The sequence below is a fragment of the Carex rostrata genome, chromosome 18 (assembly GCF_964058835.1).
Source record: "Carex rostrata chromosome 18, lpCarRost1.2, whole genome shotgun sequence".
NCBI classification, from domain to species: Eukaryota; Viridiplantae; Streptophyta; class Magnoliopsida; order Poales; family Cyperaceae; genus Carex; species Carex rostrata.
In genome coordinates this window covers 3,808,026-3,827,162 of record NC_135935.1, presented here as the reverse complement: position 1 = coordinate 3,827,162, position 19,137 = coordinate 3,808,026, and the positions used below count along the sequence as shown (strand labels likewise).

Here is a 19,137-nt window from a genome sequence, read left to right as displayed (position 1 = left end):
AAATTAAGGATACTCTTTGATTTTAATTTGAGTTTCATTCAATATCTAAATTATTAAATCTGCATGTACAAGGAAACAGGGTGAACCATATACATTGAAGTTTTTGTAATCGAATATCTACTAATTATTCATGAACATGTATATTCAAACATTTAATTAGTAATCACTCGGCAAACAAAATTCGGTCAAAATATCTAATCGTGCCAAGCACCTTAAGGATTTAAGCTCTACTAAGGAGGGATTGTTCGGTGCAGACAAGATTTGAACGATCGTATATTTAATTCATCCTCCAAATTCAAATGCAAGCTTTGATTTCTCAGGGCCTTTTGATTTTCTGTTACATTCATGTGGTTATTGCATGTTGGCTGTTGCCCTCGTTGGAACTATTAATATGATCCCTGATATCTCTAGCATTTTTTTTAAATTTCTACTACTGTTATTATAATAAAATTTCTTTTTTGCAAGACGTGTCTCAGCTCATCTAAATATTTGTTTAATAATAAAAGGATTTAAAAAAGGGTGGGTAGATTATTAAAAGTGTAAAGCATCCTCTAGGTTTTTTTTTTTTTTTTTTTTTCTATTGGTAATAACCTCATAAATGTTCAAAATGATTGACGACCCAGAAGATCTTTGATGAAAGTTGTTCACCATGAACTAAAAATTAGAATAAGATCCGGTGGATATTTGATGTGAGAATACTATATATATATCTGAAACCAAGTAAAAATTATTCCTACCAATTAATTCTCAACAGTTTGCTTGATTTTCTCATATCAAGTCCAAACTTTGAACCGGCCGGACCTCTTGACTCGAACCTCTTGTGGGGTTTTCTACTAATTTAAGCATGCAATGTTCTCATGGAGAAGCCAATAGATTCTACCTTTTACATATCATAGTATTTATTTCTTTCATGGTTTGCTCACACGGCAGTGACTTCAACAAAGATTTTGTTGCAACTTGGGGAGATAGAAATGTGCAAATTCGTGACAAAGGCCATCTCGTTGAGTTGTCTCTTGACCGGGAAATTGGTTCAAGGATTCAATCGAAAGAGCGATATCTTTACGGGAGATTTGATCTTCAGATAAAACTGGCCAAGGGTGAATCTGCAGGCACCATCACCTCATTCTATGTAAGAAACTTTCTTCTCTAGTTATCCTTTTTTTGAGGACAAATATGGGTCTTTGCTCATATTTGATTGATAATTAAAATTGTGCTTACAAAGTTTGTATCCACTGGTTACAAAATTCTGGTTTGCTCAAAATAGTCGAGCCTTGAAAAAAGAAACATTATATGAAACTACATCAAATTCAATGTGAAAATGTGAAATAGTAAAGTAAGAAGGTTAAAAAGGAAAAATTATCTATTCGAAAAATTTGAAGTCTTCTTTTCCTTCATACCAGTGGCAGCTGTACCAGTCCAGTATGGATCCATTTGTGTCATTTCCACCAGCTTCTTTTTTTTTTCTTTTACCAGTGTTATTGTGTCTGTGTATATGGTCCCTTGCTTAATCCAGTCCATCTTCTCCCACCTTTACCAGTACCAGTTCAGTACTGCCTGTTACCGCCTGACTTTCTTGTCAGTGTACCGCTTCCCCCCTGTACAAGTCCCGTACCAGTTTGGTACCGCTTCCCCCTGTACCAGTCTCGGTGGTTTTATGCTGGCCAATCCCACCTCTGCCTACCTCATTTGTCAGTAGAATTGCAGCTGCCACGTATCTCGTGGACCAGTTGGCTGTTTTCTTTGTGACTTCGGTGAAAGTTCTTGCGTATTGTTCTCTCCATACCACGAACTGCATGATTAGCATTGTTTCCTTTTGCACTGTTGTGAGGCCACTGACGGCTTCTCTGTCCGTTCTTCTCTAGTTATCTATACTGTTTAAATTTAAGTTCTGCTAGTTTCGATCGATCAAACATGCAGTTGAATGTCTCTTGGTAAAACTTGAACAATGATTATTTGCTCAACCATTCAATTAATCAAAATATCAAATCATTAACACATGTTTTTAGAATAAAATAGTGAACTGCAATTGTGAAAACAGAATTTATTGAGAATTCTGGAAACTTGCAGATATGCACAGGAGGTATGAATCATGATGAGGTTGACTTCGAGTTTCTCGGTAATGTGAGCGGTGAGCCCTACATACTGCACACCAACTTCTTTATCAATGGAACCGGTTCAAAGGAACATCAATTTTTCCTCTGGTTCGATCCTACCGAGGATTTTCACACATACTCCATTTTATGGAACCCAATCAACATAATGTACAGTAATTATCCATTTTTGCAATCATCATTTGTTATTTGTTATTTGTCATTTGTTTTACTCAATCTTTTCCTGTATGAGATGATCATATTTTGGTCAGTACATCAAAATTATTAACCTGACTGAGAACATTAAAATGAACATATAAGTATATAACACATCATAACCATTTTTAGCTATAAAATTTCTGAGTTACAGAAAATAAATACATATACATCACTACTGACTGCAAGTGTTTGTATCTTATTACCAGTTTCAGAGCACCAAATGGTAACATTTTCATGTGCTTAATTACTGATTTTCATTCCATACAGACTCTTTGTTGATGGAATTCCAATTCGGGTATTCAAGAACAATATGGATTATGGGTTAGCCTTCCCCATGAGCAAACCGGTGCATGTATTCGCAAGCATCTGGGATGCCGAGGATTGGGCAACACAAGGTGGTCGAGTGAAAACAGACTGGTCGAAAGCACCATTCACAGCTTACTATAGAAGGTTCAACCTGAGCAATGCTTGTGTTTGGAATGATGGCAAAACGGATTGCGGGATTAATACCGATTGGATGGAGCATAAATTGGACTGGTGGAGCTGGATGACGCTGCGCTGGGTTCAGATGAACTACTTGTTGTATGACTATTGCACCGACACGAAGCGTTTCAAAAATGGTTTGCCTCCAGAATGCTTGATATTGTAAATTACCTACTTAAGAGAATTTTGAGTTTATTATTGCTAGTATTAGTATTCTTTTATTGGAAATGTATTGCATGCAAGTTGTGATACATGAGGGTAATTAGTTCATATTTTACTTACTAGGAGAAAATATGAGGTTGTAAAACAAGGACAAATTATTTTGGGCTGGGCGCTTATGCCAGTTTTGCAAGTTAATTATCGTATATTAACCTACCTGTGTTGTAAATAATGGTATGTGTTCGTCGAACGGATAGGACATCGTCAAGCAATAATTGAAAATAATTCGAAATAATCGGCTATAATCGGAAATAATCAGCCGACTAGTAGGGAAAATTCGTAATAGTTTGATCATCGTCAACGACTAATCAGCTGATTAAGTAGTCTAAACGGCTGTTTTTTACAACACTGCTATTAACCATTTCAATAAATAATGTGCATTATAGAAGGAAATAAGTATTTTTTTTTGTCGATTCTGCGTTAAACAAAGATATTATATGTGGACCTAAAATTTCTCAAATTTATTTTTTATTTTTTAAAGGTCAGACTAATTTCTTTACTGTAAAAAAAGGTCAGACTAATTTTACAGTTAAACTTTACTGTAAAAAAAGGTCAGACCATCAATATTTCTTCTTTAAAAAAATAATAAATATGTGTCAATACAATTCAGACACAATATTGGTGAAACTTTGAATTTCCTTTCAGAACCAAATAGATAAGATATTCTCGTTTAACGTGCATGAACGTGTTGACAAATTAATAATAGATGTCCATGTTACCAACTTTATTAATATTGTAATTCGTTTAATCCAAAAAGGAAAAAAAAAATGAAACAGAGAGCGATTCCAATTAAGCACCGCGTGGAATCATCAGGTTGGTATCCAATTGACTTGCGCTTTACAATCCAAAAAAATTAAGGATATTTTAAAAAATTGATTTCTGCTTGAGCTATAATCAATACAGCCCAATTGCTTTTTTGGGCCGTGTTGGGTCTCGATAAAATTTATACTAAATTTCATAATATTTAATCTGTGTGATATACAAACAATACAATTTACATATCAAATATCGGATTTCAAAACTTTTTTTTTTTAACTATTATCGAAATTGTCAAACTAACTATGTGTCACATTAATTAATCCCACCAAAAAGGATATATGCTGTTTAATGGTTAAATAATTTGTCTTTTTATTGAAGGTTATTAGATTAACCCCCATATACGATTTAACCTACATGTACAAAATGGAAGTTGGCATGTTTCCTTCTAAATGTACTCGATCGTTTTATTTTATTTGGCGGCCATGCGCTGGTTCTTGTTTTTTTTTTTTTTTTTTTTTCATTTGTTTGTTTTGTTCAAATCTCGAATAATACGGTAGGTTTGATGTCGAATCAATTTTTTCTCCCATTGTTTATCCACTATGCTATGATTAATTCGGTTCCGTATGAAAGAAATATACATATATAATTTTAAACCCTTGTGGCTTTATGGGCTCGATCCATACGCAATGCACTAGGATACAAGGTTTCATATGCAAGCAATTTTTTTTACGCGTTATATAATTGTTGGGTTTTTTTTTAATCTTAAAAGAGGAAATAATTAAATAGCATGCTATAAAAATACAAAATGAGTGCTATTGAAGGTCGCATCTAATTAATCTAACTTATAAATGTTTTTGCATCCCACATAATCCACTTAAACTACACTTTAAAGTTTCAATACACGATCACTCGAGGAATTCTGATAAGATTCATCATGTTCCGTGCGCAACCAATTTTCATGTCGCTGTCCTCTTACACAAGTCAATTCGACATGTATATATATAATTGGCATGTCAATCTTTTTTCTCTCTAGTACAACTAATGAACTGTTATTATCTGCATACTTTTTACCTTCTATTTGTTTCCTCCCTTTTATCATGTATCCTTTGAATTTAAGATTGAAGATAAGTACAATACGTATTATTTAAAGACTGAACACAACCAATCATTACAATCTACCGCGTTGCAATTCAAAAAAATATAGATTAAGGTGACTTCATCCAAGTCAACAAAATAATTATGCAAAAGACACGGACTTGGCTACGGTGCTATGGGTAGCTAAGAGGCCTGCCGTGCTACGGCTCAATATTCGACTTTTCAAAATTCTAACGGTCGATCCGAACCGTTCATCTTGTTCTCCATATTAATATGTGCTTGGAGACCAAATTTTACATTTTTTGGAAATTTTTTACTATTTTTTTAGATTTATTGAAAATCGCTGTTTTTCAGAGAAATCTGGACCATAAAAAACAGCGATATTCAATAAATCTAAAAAAATAGTAAAAATTTTTCAAAAAATGTAAAATTTGATCTCCAAACACATATTAATATGGAGAACAAGATGAATGGTTCGGATCGAGACACATATTCTAAATTTTGTTTGTAATTTATTACATGTTTGTTCCTCGTCGAGTTATTGAGCCAGTATGATGACTAATCTAAATCGACAAGACCGGTTAACAACAGTTAGAGAATTGGTGGTTGAAGAGACAGGGCAATGGAATGCTAGTAAAATAATAGAGCTGTTGGGGCATACTAATTGTCTGCAAATAATGACAAATGTCAGGCCACCAAGACAAGATGCTGGTATATATAGATGTAGTGGTTTGCTAAACTCCTAACGGGTTCAACCCGTTTTGCCCGGCCCGTACCCGTTGCCCGGGTACAAACGGGTAGACGGGTACGGGTAATAAACGGACCGGACAACCTAATTTGAAAAAAAACCTGTTATACCCGTACCTGTCTACCCGCCTACCCGTACCCATCTACCCGCATACCCGTACCCGTTACCCGTACCCGACCCGTTTCACTTCAAAAAAATTTGAATTTTTTGAAAAAAACAGAAAAAAAGGGAAAAAACAGAAAAAAAAAAAAACGGGCGGACCGGACCCGTACCCGGATCCGTACCCGCGGTACCCGTACCCGTCAACCCGCAACGGGTACGGGTAATAAACGGACCGGATAGAGGTTTTGGAAAAATTACCCGTCTACCCGTTACGGGTTTTACCCGTACCCGACCTACCCCTTTATCCGTCCTACCCGTTACCCCTAACGGGTAACCCGTTAGCAAACCACTATATAGATGAGCTGATTTTTAAACCAGCTTCGAATGGAGGTTACTCGGTTAAAAAGGCTTATGATGTGCTAAAAGGAACGGGTCCAACTGTTGATGTGTCACTCAAGAAGGTGTGGGAGCTAATATGGCAGAAGGGAACAATTGTACCACGTGTGCGCATATTTCTCTGGAAATTAATGCGCAATGCTCTACCACTAGCAGGAATTCTTGCATCAAAAATCCATACAATTGACCCGACTTGTGCAACATGTGGCTTCGGGGATGAACAGGTACCTCATCTGCTATTCACTTGTCCTTTCTCAAGGGCATGTTGGTTTTCTTGTTCTCTAAACATAAGGTCAGATTGTATTGGTGGAACTCTATCTCAGGTACTCACAGAGGTAATAGATCATCTAACTGAGAAGCAGTGGACTAGTTTTGCAAATTTAACATGGGCCATTTGGAGATGCCGAAATGAAGTGGCATATGGAGGGAAATAACCAAGCATAGAGCACTTTAAAACATATCTTGAGATAATCACACGAGAGACAACTATATCGACTCAAAAGTTCAAGCAAGGGGTACAGACTGTTGCAAATGACACAGATAATACTAGTTCACATGATTGTTTTGTTGATGGTTCCTGGATTTATGGATGGCAAGCTGGAATTGGAATGATACTCACAAAGGGTGATGAATTGTTGGTTTATAAGTCCAAAGCTGTGGAGGCATGCTGCCCTCAACAAGCAGAGTCCATGGCACTTAAGGAGGCGGTACAAATGGCAGTAGAATGGGGGATACAAGATTGTTGTTTCTATTCTGATTGCAAAAACCTTGTAGACTTGATATCAAATGCACAACCACCTCTTGAAGCTGACTGGAGGGCTTATCATGAAGTGCACCAAACATGGCAGCTGATGAAAAAACATAATGGATTCTCATGCAAACATGTAAACATAAGTCACAATGAGTTGGCGGATCTGTTGGCAAAAAGTGGAAGAATTCATGGATGGGATATCAGAGGATTTACATATCCAATGTTTAGGAATGCATAGTTTAAAATTCAACTTGTTGTTTTAACAATATTTTTAATGTCGCAGGTAAGACTTGTAAGGCCTACGGGCATTTTCACAATAAAAAAAAAAAAAAAAAGTTATTGACTAGGCAAACCAATCCAACGGAAATGATAATGAAAATTTATGTTCTTATAATTCTATTGTTTTCTATCAGTATGTTTGGTTGGTTGAAACTAGATTATTTTTTAGAGTTAGACTATTCAAAATAGTATATTTTGTGTTTGATTGGGTTTAAATAGCTAGAATAGGAAAGCCAATTTGTTTGTCTTATTAAAATATTATATTTTTATAAAAAAGTTTGATTTAATTATTCTAATAAGATAAATGACAAAAAAAAATTTCTAACTATTCTTATTTTGCAACTAAACATATTCAAGACTAAAAATTAAGTTTTGTACTTTTACCAATTTGATTGCATCACTATTGCTGCCAAAAATAAATTAGATGAAATTCATATTAGCATCTATATCATGATAATACAATATGAGGATGCATATCAATTTCAGTGGTCTGTATGTACTGTTGTATTGCTGTTATTTACCAATTTCAGTGGACTGAATGTACTGTTGTAACACTCTGATAGCCGAGTTTTTTAAAAAATACCCGAATTTATAAATATTTTATTATAAATAACCACATTTTTGTCAAAATTTTATTTTTGCCCAAACCGTACATATTATTTACAGTTTCAGTTAAAAATTCAAACCGTAAATATTCCTTCCGGTTTGAATTTTTTTTTTATTTAAAAATTCGGACCATATATATTCCTTACGGTTTGAGTTTTTTTTTTTTTTTTAGCCCAACTTTGCACCACTGGTTAACATATCAAAACACCTTCAAAAATCATGAACAGTTACTGACATGCATTTTGATTTCATAGAATAAGACTGTGAAGTTTCATACAAAATCTCAAAACAGATCGTGAGATATCGACTCTCAAAAATTGTCCGAACTGTTGAAGGAGTACTTATGAGCCCAAATTTGCACCTCTGATTAACATATCAAAACACCTTCAAAAATCATGAAAATTTACTGACATGCATTTTTGACTTCATATAACAAGATTGTGAAGTTTCATACAATATCTCATAACAGATCGTGAGATAATGAAACATAACAAAACTGAAAACTGAAACATAATAAAACATAATATAGCTAAACTGAACTAAAACTCAAACATAATAAAACATAACATATCTAAACTGAACTAAAACTCAAACATAATAAAATATAACATAGCTAAACTGAACTAAAACTATAAAAAAAAACTCTCTATCAATGGTAATCCGAAGGGCTATATCGGTAAGGTGCTTGACAGGCAGAGTGGAGGCATGTAGGCAGGACCCTGCAAGGATACCAATTAGTTTCGTTATATTTTATTATGCTTTGAGTTGAGCTATATTATATATTGTAATCGTTCTTGGAAAGTATTTATACAACAAAAAAACACTACACTAAAACAAGAAAATTAGGAACAACAATACGACTTGTTCAATATTGGAATGAAATATAATTAGGGTTGAATGTTACATACCTCGACTCTACTTGTCAGTAGTGGAACGGAGAGGACGGTGGCCCTGTCGCCTACCTTGCATTTCATAATTATTCAAGGTGTTTTGATATGTTAATCAGAGGTGCAAATTTGGGCTCAGAAGCACTCCTTCAGTAGTTCGGGCAATTTTTGAGAGCCGATATCTCACGATCTGTTTTGAGATTTTGTATGAGCTTCACAGTCTTGTTCTATGAAGTCAAGAATGCATGTTAATAAATTTTCATGATTTTTGAAGGTGATATGTTAATCAGATGTGCAAATTTGGGCTCAGAAGCACTCCTTCAGCAGTTCGGGTAATTTTTGAGAGTCGATATCTCACGATCTGTTTTGAGATTTTGTATGAAACTTCACAGTCTTATTCTATGAAGTCAAGAATATATGTCGGTAAATTTTCATGATTGTTGAAGGTGTTTTGATATATTAATCAGAGGTGAAAATTTGGGCTCAGAAGCACTCCTTTAGCAGTTCGGGCAATTTTTGAGATCCTATATCTCACGATATGTTTTGTAATTTTGTATGAAACTTCACAGTCTTGTTTTATGAAGTCAAAAATGCATGTCAGTAAATTTTCATGATTTTTGAAGGTGTTTTGATATGTTAATCAGAGGTGCAAATTTGGGCTCAGAAGCACTCCTTCAGCAGTTCGGACAATTTTTGAGAGCCGATATCTCACGATTTGTTTTGAGATTTTGTATGAAACTTCACAGTCTTATTTTATGAAGTCAAAAATATATGTCGGTAAATTTTCATGATTTTTGAAGGTGTTTTGATATATTAACCAGAGGTGCAAAGTTGGGCTAAAAAAAAAAATCAAACCGTAAGGAATATATACGGTCCGAATTTTTAAATCAAAAAAAAATTCAAACCGTAATAAATATTTACGGTTTGAATTTTTAATTGAAACCGTAAATAATCTGCACGGTTTGGGCAAAAATAAAATTTTGACAAAAATATAGTTATTTATAATAAAATATTTATAAATTTGGATATTTTTAAAAAACTCGGCTCTGATAGTCTCGATTAGACTTTTCAAAAAAGAGGATGCATATCAATATCACTTTTAACAAATTTATGATGCTCGTATTCGTTAAAGTAATACATAATGGAGGAGAATAATAATAATATATTAGTATCCACATCCTTTGCATTCTTGTGCAACAAAATCAACATTATATACTGAGGTTATAGTATTATGCAATATGTATGGATTGATCCGCACTAAGAATAATATTTTCATTTTCAAAGATCAACAGTTGATTTGAATCATTCAACATGATTATTATATAAAAATGTAGTTGTAGATTAAATTTTACATTTTTATATTTGTTTGAATTTTTTTTTAAATAGGTAGAAAACACTTGAAAAATAGTAAAATAATTTTATTAATATAAAATTTAGTCAGTAAATATATTTTCATATAAATATCATATTGAATGGTTAATATTAACTATTTGAACTTCTTAAACGAAGATAGTATGAATCCATCTGCATTATACAAACTATTTTAGTATAAATTGAAAATTTTAAAATCAAGATAATACTTTGATATTGTAATAAAAAATTTGGGTATTTCTTTCACAAACTAATTTCTGTAATGCACTCTAGTTGAAGAAAAAAATGATGGCATGTTATCAAATTAGCCCCGTTAACCGACTCAAGAGCACTATACTCCCTAATCAAAATGCACATAATCAACCGCCCTTGGTGGGACGTGAGAAAAGCGCACATTGGGTTCTCACTCTTCGACTGTCTTTCCTCTGCCTTCTCTACTTTTTGAATTCTCACTTCATTAGATGGTTCGATCGAGTGAGCAATCGAGGTACGATTACTTGTTTGACTGCATATTTCAGTTCTTGTACTTAATTCATTTTTTACGATTATTTGTTGTGATGTATTTTTTCATGAATAATTTTTCAACTTAAAAACACTCATTTCATATCGGTAAAAGGAAGCCATGTGCAGTTCGTCCCGCAAGAAAAAATTAATGTATAAGCTACCGATATAACTAGGGCTGCTAAAAAATAATTTAGTTCGTAATTCGATTCAGGTTCGATTTGAAAAATGTGTACTTCGCAATTAATTCAATTCGAAATTGATTTGATTCGAAACGAATCAAACCAGGTTCAGTTCGAATCTTATTCAAACCAAACTCAAATCCAGAATAAGTTTGATTCGGTTCGATTTGTTGCCACCCCTGATTGGGACAAGTGCATGCATTTACAATGGGACATTCAATTTTTTTATTTGACAATACACGGAACTGGACAGTATTAAACTTCACAGCTGCTCCACTGCTCTAGCACGTACTCACTGGATTCTGGTCTACTTGGGAGTTGGGACCACAAAATTATAACAAATTCCCTTGCTGTCATTGTTATGTTGGCCCCTCCCTGCTATTATTTTAGAAAAAAAAAAAAAAACACTATTGTCACGTGGGCCAAAATTTTTTTAATTAACACCTTAATAATTCGTAATTAAGCAATTATTACCAAGCGATATTTGAAATGTTAACACCCATACAAACTGAGGATACACACGGATCGGTGTGCCGACGGGACGTGCGCACCAATTTCTCTGTACAATTATAATTTATTAGTTATAATGATATTATTGTAGTAAAATTTATGTTAGATTTATTTTTAGTAGTTTTATTTGTATTATTTTTTTTAGTTTTCAAGATTCACCATTCAAAACAAATAAAATTGTAAAACAAATTAAAACAAAATTTAAACATTTTTTTAAAATTTCAAGTAAAATTCATAATTCCAAAAATCTAAAACACAAACAAAACAAAATCCAAAAAATTCAGATTGGTGTGCACCCCCAGTTGGCAGACTAATCCGTACGTGTCTCCAATCGGCGCACTAAAATAATGCGCGCTTTCAGTCCGTGCACTAATCAATTTGGTATGCCGGCTAAATTTGCATGGATGATATAAATTGAGATACGACCATTAGAGTGATAATCAATTAATTTTTATTTTATGTGGTGTTAACTAGAAAATTTTCGATCACGTGGGACAGTCAATAACACAAACATGATATGCACAAACGGTCATTGGCATCTCATCAAGTTATGACTTCTGTTTTCTTGCGATCCCATTATTTCAGCCGCATGTACTACGAAGTTTAATGTTGTAATCTATTCTAATTCATCAAGTTAGCACAAAGTGGTTTACTATTTATTACACAATTTTTTTTTATCTATAGAAAAATTAGAAAATGAATAGCGAGAAATAAAAAGAGTACTAGCAAATTTTTATAGATTCTCATAGGTAGAATGATCAGTAAGAATTTTATCTATATTTTATATGTAGAAGGATCGGTAATAATTTTATTTATCAAAAAATTTAAATTGATAGAATTCTTTCGATCCAAATCAGTTTTTTTTTTTTTTATATTAAAGTATAATAATTTCTCTATTAAGGACTTCATCTATTTTTCTAGAAAACCTTTTATATTTTAATAATGAAAAAAAATAACAACAACAATAACTAGTTTGATTCCTACCAATTCAAACTAATTCAAATTGAATCACTAAAATTCCTACTGATTTTTTTACTCATAAAAATATGTTGATACTCTTTCTCTTTTTATGTTTTTTTATATATTTTATATTTTCTATAGTAAAAAAAATTATCTTTATTCTAGATGCTATTTTTAAGGACGTACAAATTATAGAAACCAAATTTCAACACATCACATTTGTATCGTTTCTCAAAAAGGGGAAGCGCGTTACATGTGCGCAAACGTCGCCATTTTCTTATGCGCTTATTACGAATTAAAACTTAAAAGCCAACGTTAGAGATATAAAACGTGATGGGTAACTACGGGTCTAAATGGATACGGATAATCCGCTCCGTATTCGCTTTATATCTGGAGATTAACCGAATCCGGATTAAACGGATACAGATACATATAATTTTTGCATATGGTGAAAAATTGGCAGATACGGATAGATAAGGTATCGCCAAGCAATTAATTGAGAATAATCCGAAATAATTGGCCATAATAAAAAATAATCAGCCGACTAGTAGAGAAAATTTGTGACAGTTTGATCATCGCCAATGAATAATCAGTCGATTAAGCGACCTAAACGGCTGTTTTTTACAACCCTGCTATTAACCATTTAATTAAGGGTTCATATTGCCCTCAACTGAGCTTGACTTTCTTATTTCTCCCTCTAAAGTTCAATATATCATATATATCCTGCAACTCTTCCATCTATTTCTTATTTGTCCCTTGTATGAATAAAAAAGAATTATTAAGTTCAATATATCATACATATCCTGCAACTCTTCCATCTATTTCTTATTTGTCCCTTATATGAATAAAAAAGAATTATTTTAGTCAAATGATATAAAAAATCATAATTTATTTTGGTTTAAAAGAAATGGACGAAAATATCCTAAGAATGTAACTCTCTTATGATCTTATCTCTGTTGTGTCCGTTAATGGTATTCTGCATTGGGCACATGCAATAAGTCATGGATTCTTAAATTACCTCTAAAAAAAAATGTATCTTCACCTGAAGTACAGAAACACCCAACTTGTTAAGTACTTCAATTATCTTTGCATAGATGCAACAAATGGTACCAGTAATTTATTGCATTGTTTTGTTAGGTTTACGTTAATATCACATTCTATTCAAATCTAGACTGCAGGTATATTTGAGATGGAAATTGTCAAATTCTTTTCTTGTTAATCGAGCCTCCATGTTAGTTATCAAGAATCCGGTAAACATTCAAAAATTCATCTCTTCATGTTACGATAACATAAAAAGAACATATTTATTCACGTTTTAGCCTATGATACTACGGTTGGAGGTGGAAAACTGGATTGGCCTTCTTAGGAAATCTGGACCAGCAAGGCACCTCCGACAGTAAGGATTTTTTTTGTTCCTATTGCTTGGAGAAAAAAATTCTTACGCACGATGTTATGTTATGGAGAATAGAAGGATGAATGTCAAAATGAGTGGCCTCATGTTTGATAATTGTCTAAGAGAATGGGCACTACACCTAATTTTTCTATGCTCCTTGCGCTGTCTCTGTATGGAGCAAGATCTCAAAAGTATTTGGGTACCAGTGCATTGTACCGGACATATAGGTAAAAGGAATATGGATAGCTTCACGTGATAAATCGAGTAGGGAAGGCAAAATGAAAGGCTCTAAATGGACTTCTCTATTTGGTTGCACCTGTTGGCACCTTTCGAAGCACCAAAATGAGAGAGTTTTTGGACAGGCGGTACTATCACCATGAGGTTGTCAGCGAGGATATTTCAAGATAGAAGGTTGTGGGATATCACGATGTAAGGGTCAGCAGATGGTACCGGCGGTACTGGTACAAAAAAAAATCAACACAGAAGGTGATTTGTAGTTCCTGGTACGTTACTGGTACATCGCTGGTTATTATTTTTGAAGGGTACATGAAAAATTAATTCTATAAACAATCTAAAAACAAGTTAACTTCTAAAGTAACATGTTTTTAGATTTCTCTATTTATGATTAAAAAGAGACATCTAAAAACAGATTACTTTAGAAGTTAACCAATGTTGGATTCTATATTGATGTTTTTAATTATTGTTCTAACTTTTATGTAGCTAAAATAAAGACGAGATAATTTCACACGCAATAATCGCTATTTAGAACCTTGATAAAAGCAATTAATCAAATTGTATAAGTATTACTTGGTTAATTAGATTGGTCTTAGGAACATGAACTCCTTTAATGTCAAGTATGTCACTTTTTTTTTATATATATAAAAGGATGTAATTGGATCCTCCTCTTATTATTATTTATTTTTATCCGAACTATTTTAAATTCACACCGCCTCTCTCTCTATTCCACGTATTTTGTATATTCTCTCTTAAATTATGATCGTTTAATTTGATTTCAAAATTGTGCTAGAGAAAATTATGAGTATGATTTTATAAACAATCTAAAAAAGGCTAACTTCTAAATAATATGTTTTTTGTTTTTACAATTAAAACAATAAATCTAAAAAGAGATTACATTAGAAGTTAATTAATGTTAGATTCTATATTAATTTTTCAATTATTGTTCTAAATTTCTCGTGGCTAAAATAAAGAAGGGCGAATTTCACATATACCCCTCAAAAACTTCAAAATTACGTATTTCCTCCTCTAAACTTTAAAATTACGTATTCCCTCACTCTAAACTTCAAAAACTTACAAATTTACATATTTTATTGTCTTTTATATTAAAACTTATTCTAAATTTGTAAAATATCCATTTTACCCTTTGCCCCATCAGACTCAAATTTGAATTTGAATGGTTCCTCTACCGTCCGATCTGTGCGTATCGTTTCAATATCTATACATGTTCGCTTCAAGATATGTGATGATCTAGTATGCACGGATCATAAAGCATTCCCAATCCACGCACATTGCATTAAAATATGTGCACGTTTCTTCAATATCTCTGTGTGTTCGCTTCAAGATTCGTGCTGATATAACGGGTACGGGTCTTTAAGCAGTTCATATAGAGTAATCCTTCAAATTCAAATTTGAGTCAGATGGGCGTTTTATGCGTTTAATGAAAGAGTAAAATGGGTATTTTATAAATTTAGAATGTGTTTTAATATAAAAGACTAATAAAATGAGTAAATTTGTGAGTTTTTGAAGTTTAGAGGGGAGTACGTAATTTCAAAGTTTAGACGGGGCATACGTAATTTGTAAGTTTTTGAGGAGTATACGTGAAATTTCCCCAGAGAAGAATGTCATAGAATAGTAGAAAAGGACCATTCTATTCGCCGCAGCTACCCTGGGTCCTCTTTGCCCCGTCTCTCTCTAACCCTAAACCATAAACTCTCCCTTCCTCTTCACCGCCTCTCTCTATTCACCTTCCCGTTCCCGTGTGCCGCGTCTCTCTAGTAGGTAAACTCTTATCTCTCCATCCAATCTTCTTAAACTTTTTTTGTCGCAAAAGAAAACTAAACTTAATGGTGAATGGTGCAGTCGTCGGACCGAGGTATTGCATAGGGAGAGGTGCTAGATCAAGACCTTCCTTTGCTCGATTCTCTTGATACTGGTATTTTTTATTCTAATTTGTTTTTCTTTTCTCACTCTGCCATTGCTGGTTTGACTGCTGATTGCTGGTATTATTGTTCTAATTTGTTTTTCTTTTCTCACTCTGCCATTGCTGGTATTTTTTATTCTAATTTGTTAGAAACACAAATTTGCTAGTTGCATAATGCATATGCTCAATAAATGTTTTCATACATTGTGAACTGATGTTAATGGATAGTACTGTTGTGAATAATTTGTTGGATATTTTGGGTTATGACTCAAACCATATAACTGACCATAAATTGTGTTTCAAATCAGCAATAAAAATTGTCAAGGCATTAAACTTATTTGCATAGTGTGGTCTGATAATTTCTGACCAATTTTGTACTGGTATTACTGGAACCCTGCAACTTGCCACTGGAAAAAAAAATATCTGCAGTCCAACAATCTATTGCTAAGCTGTTGCAAATGTCAATTTGCTTAGTGCATAGTTGGTGTGAAAAGCAACTAATAGAACAAACTTAGATCGCAAATATTATTTTTGTTTTCTTATTTGGGATATTTTCTTAAATCGTAACTATGATTGTGGTTGTTCCGTTGGGAAGCTGGATCACTGTTGTACTTGTAACACTTGAGAGATCTGTAGCTTCTTTCTTCAAATTAAGATATGTTCATCTTAATTCTTGAAATTTGAAAAGCAATTAACTCTATGCAACTCACTAAAGTCTGTTGCTTTTGTGAAGGTGAAAGATGGCGAATATCAATAGATGCAGTAGTGATAAGAATTTTGGCATTGATAGGATCAGTAGCTTACCTAATGATGCTCATACGCATATCCTATCGTTTCTTAGTACAAGAGAGGCCGTGCAGACATGCATCTTGTCCAAAAGATGGATAAAAACATGGGCTTATGTGCCGGATCTGAAATTTGACATTAAAGAGTTTGGATTGCCAGAGATTGTTGATGATGAAAGGGGTGTACAATTTGTGACCAAATTCGAACTACTTGTGAGAAGTTTGTTGCAGAAACGAGAGATATCATGTGTTAACAGATTTCACCTTTTGTTAGATTCGGATTTTCGCTTGCCTTGGACTCAAGCTTTTGCCAATTGTATTGGTGATGTGATGAAGTTGGAGCCTCGAGAGTGCTTAATCAAACTGTGTTCATCGGAAAAGTTGAATTTAGAACCCAACTTAGTAAACCTTCCCTACCTTAAAACCCTTAACCTTGATGGTTTTACAATGAGTGATGACTCTTTCCAGAAGCTTTTGTTGGGGTGTCGGGTGCTTGAAGAATTAGTTCTAGAAAATTGTTATATCTACAACATTGAGATATGTTCCAGCACTTTGAAGAAGTTGGTTCTTCGTAGTGATTATATGGGAATGAGATTACAGATTTCCATGCCTAATCTCCTGTATCTATATTTGGATATTTGTATGGAGGAAATTATATTACAAAATATGTCATCGCTAGTTGATGCCTCCATATATATTCCTGGTTGGGATGGTATGGATAAATATGTTAGTAGGGTACCTAAGCTTATTCATAGCCTTTCAAATGTCGAAAGCTTACGGCTTGATTTGGATTTCTCCAGGGAAAAGGTACTTTCTCTTTGCAATATATTTGATACAAAAATTGGCGATGCTTTTGCTGTTACATGTACTCTTTGTTCTTATTTTAGGTACTTGAAATTAAACAAAACCTTGCTCCTTTAATATGCACTCCAATGTCTATCCAAGCTCTAATCGTTTACTAGGGCATTTATTACAAACTCGTCAGGGCTTTTCACATGCAAAATAAATAAATATATTAAAATAGCATTGTTTTAAATTAATTGGTTCTTGATGTTGTCCGTCATAAATACCTGTTTATTTTTGTTTTCAACAGTACTTCAGATACAATTCAGAGTCTTAAGTGCACATGATATTTGTTTGTGGTTCTTAGAGTAAACACATCCTATGGATATAAGCCTATAATAACCATCCAAAGTTGTCATTGGTATTTAGCTTTGTGATTCTCCTTTTTGTTCTTTTAACATAGTTTTAATATTACTTTATAATGAAAATAGGTAGATAAGAATTTTTCTTATTGCCCATTCTTCAACAACTTGAAGCGCCTGGAACTTTTGAATTCACGTTTCTTTGTCTTCGATCTTGCTCCATATTTCCTTCATCACTCACCTAAACTACAGGAACTCACCTTAGGACCCTCCATTGTAATCTCTCTCTCTCTCTCTCTCTCTCTCGGTATTGGTACTTGTTATTTTTCCATGCCTCGATTAAGAGAGGCGGACAAAAACAAATTCAATTAATGAGATGGTCGAAAAATTCAATTTTGTATAAAAATATAGTTAAATAATATAGTAAATGAAGTAGATTAGCAGGAGCTCACCTTAGTATTTATGGTCAATAGATATACTATAAATGAACTAGATTAGGAAGTTAACAATATAGTAAAGGCCGTGTAATATTAGCCACCTCAATTAAGCCCTTGTAGAAGGATGTATATGATCTATGAAACAGATGTAACTTGTTTTGTTTTACTGAAGTGTTATGTCAGGGAATCTTTAGGGGAGGAGACTCAGGATGGACTGAGAGATAAATTTGTCCAGCGGGAGTTCCTCAAGACTGTTAGAATTGTAAGATTTGAAAATGATAATGAATTAGTTGATTGGCTAATCAACAAGTTGCTTACCCATGTTAAGACCATTGGTGAAATTATTGTTTAAATTATGTCTTTCATCTTGTTTAATGTTCGGATATTCTTGATAACGTAGGAGATCTTTCATGATGACTCAGTTGTATTATTATTATTATTATTATTATCAAATATGTAATATGGTGTGGATGTTATGGCAAACTTTGAACCTTGCTGTGGATTATGTACTTTTGGGGATGTGTTTTGCAGAGAGTAATTTTGTTGGTGTAGATGTAATTTTGGAATGCAAGGGGGCTTTCATACATATTTTGTATACCAGGGGTTAGCTACAGAGGCGAATTTTGAAAACTTGGTACTTTGGGGGATGTGGTGATTGTTATTTTATTCTATTTTTAAATCAGGTCAAATCAACGCATTGTTGAATGTTAACTAGGGATTAAGTAACTAGTGTCCCTAAGCAGAAATTGCAACCTTGGTGGTAGTCTCAATAAAAGAAAAATAGTTTTTATTTGTGAAGAATATTTCTAATGCATTTCTAACTCTATTTTCATGCTTATCCTCCGGAGTTAGTAATTGCAATTGTTTGTTGATATGAAAATGAAAATCTCCTTCTGGCATAAGAAAGGCCGGTGCTTAGCTTGAAACAAAAATTTCACAATTAAACAATGTCAAAGCACAGTTCATAAGTAGTGATATAGTAATTTTAACTCAACAAAGAATTGCAAATATAGCAGTTCCTCTTATTATCCACCAAAAATCCATTTCCAATATACCCAGAT

General features: G+C 33.4%; 2 protein-coding genes across 3 annotated transcripts; both read left to right on the top strand.

Annotated features, from left to right (window-relative positions):
• The first annotated feature begins 791 nt into the window (after window positions 1-791).
• LOC144569806 (putative xyloglucan endotransglucosylase/hydrolase protein 23) lies at window positions 792-3,043 on the top strand. Its single transcript, XM_078320281.1, has 3 exons — window positions 792-1,129; window positions 2,068-2,261; window positions 2,577-3,043. Exons 1-3 carry the CDS (start codon window positions 845-847, stop codon window positions 2,956-2,958), a joined length of 861 nt encoding a protein of 286 aa, XP_078176407.1. The 5' UTR covers window positions 792-844; the 3' UTR covers window positions 2,959-3,043.
• A 12,406-nt stretch (window positions 3,044-15,449) lies between these two features.
• On the top strand, window positions 15,450-18,512 carry LOC144569410 (F-box protein At3g59000-like). 2 transcript variants are annotated; one of them, XM_078319756.1, is made up of 5 exons: window positions 15,450-15,567; window positions 15,649-15,721; window positions 16,443-17,301; window positions 17,769-17,915; window positions 18,249-18,512. In XM_078319756.1, exons 3-5 carry the CDS (start codon window positions 16,450-16,452, stop codon window positions 18,426-18,428), a joined length of 1,179 nt encoding a protein of 392 aa, XP_078175882.1. In that variant the 5' UTR covers window positions 15,450-15,567; window positions 15,649-15,721; window positions 16,443-16,449; the 3' UTR covers window positions 18,429-18,512. The 2 variants fall into 2 exon arrangements, with proteins under 2 accessions (XP_078175882.1, XP_078175881.1); XM_078319755.1 differs by lacking the exon at window positions 15,649-15,721 and having other exon boundaries at window positions 15,461-15,567.
• The last annotated feature ends 625 nt before the right edge of the window (window positions 18,513-19,137 follow it).

What these genes read in the sequence shown, in the direction of transcription:
- LOC144569806 (XM_078320281.1), top strand. Translation starts at nt 845, where the DNA reads ATGCAATGTTCTCATGGAGAAGCCAATAGATTCTACCTTTTACATATC. An exon ending in GCACCATCACCTCATTCTAT is followed by an intron (nt 1,130 to 2,067) that starts GTAAGAAACTTT and finishes GGAAACTTGCAG; the next exon opens with ATATGCACAGGAGGTATGAA. An exon ending in TGGAACCCAATCAACATAAT is followed by an intron (nt 2,262 to 2,576) that starts GTACAGTAATTA and finishes CATTCCATACAG; the next exon opens with ACTCTTTGTTGATGGAATTC.
- LOC144569410 (XM_078319756.1), top strand. Translation starts at nt 16,450, where the DNA reads ATGGCGAATATCAATAGATGCAGTAGTGATAAGAATTTTGGCATTGAT. An exon ending in TGGATTTCTCCAGGGAAAAG is followed by an intron (nt 17,302 to 17,768) that starts GTACTTTCTCTT and finishes TAATGAAAATAG; the next exon opens with GTAGATAAGAATTTTTCTTA. An exon ending in TCACCTTAGGACCCTCCATT is followed by an intron (nt 17,916 to 18,248) that starts GTAATCTCTCTC and finishes GTTTTACTGAAG; the next exon opens with TGTTATGTCAGGGAATCTTT.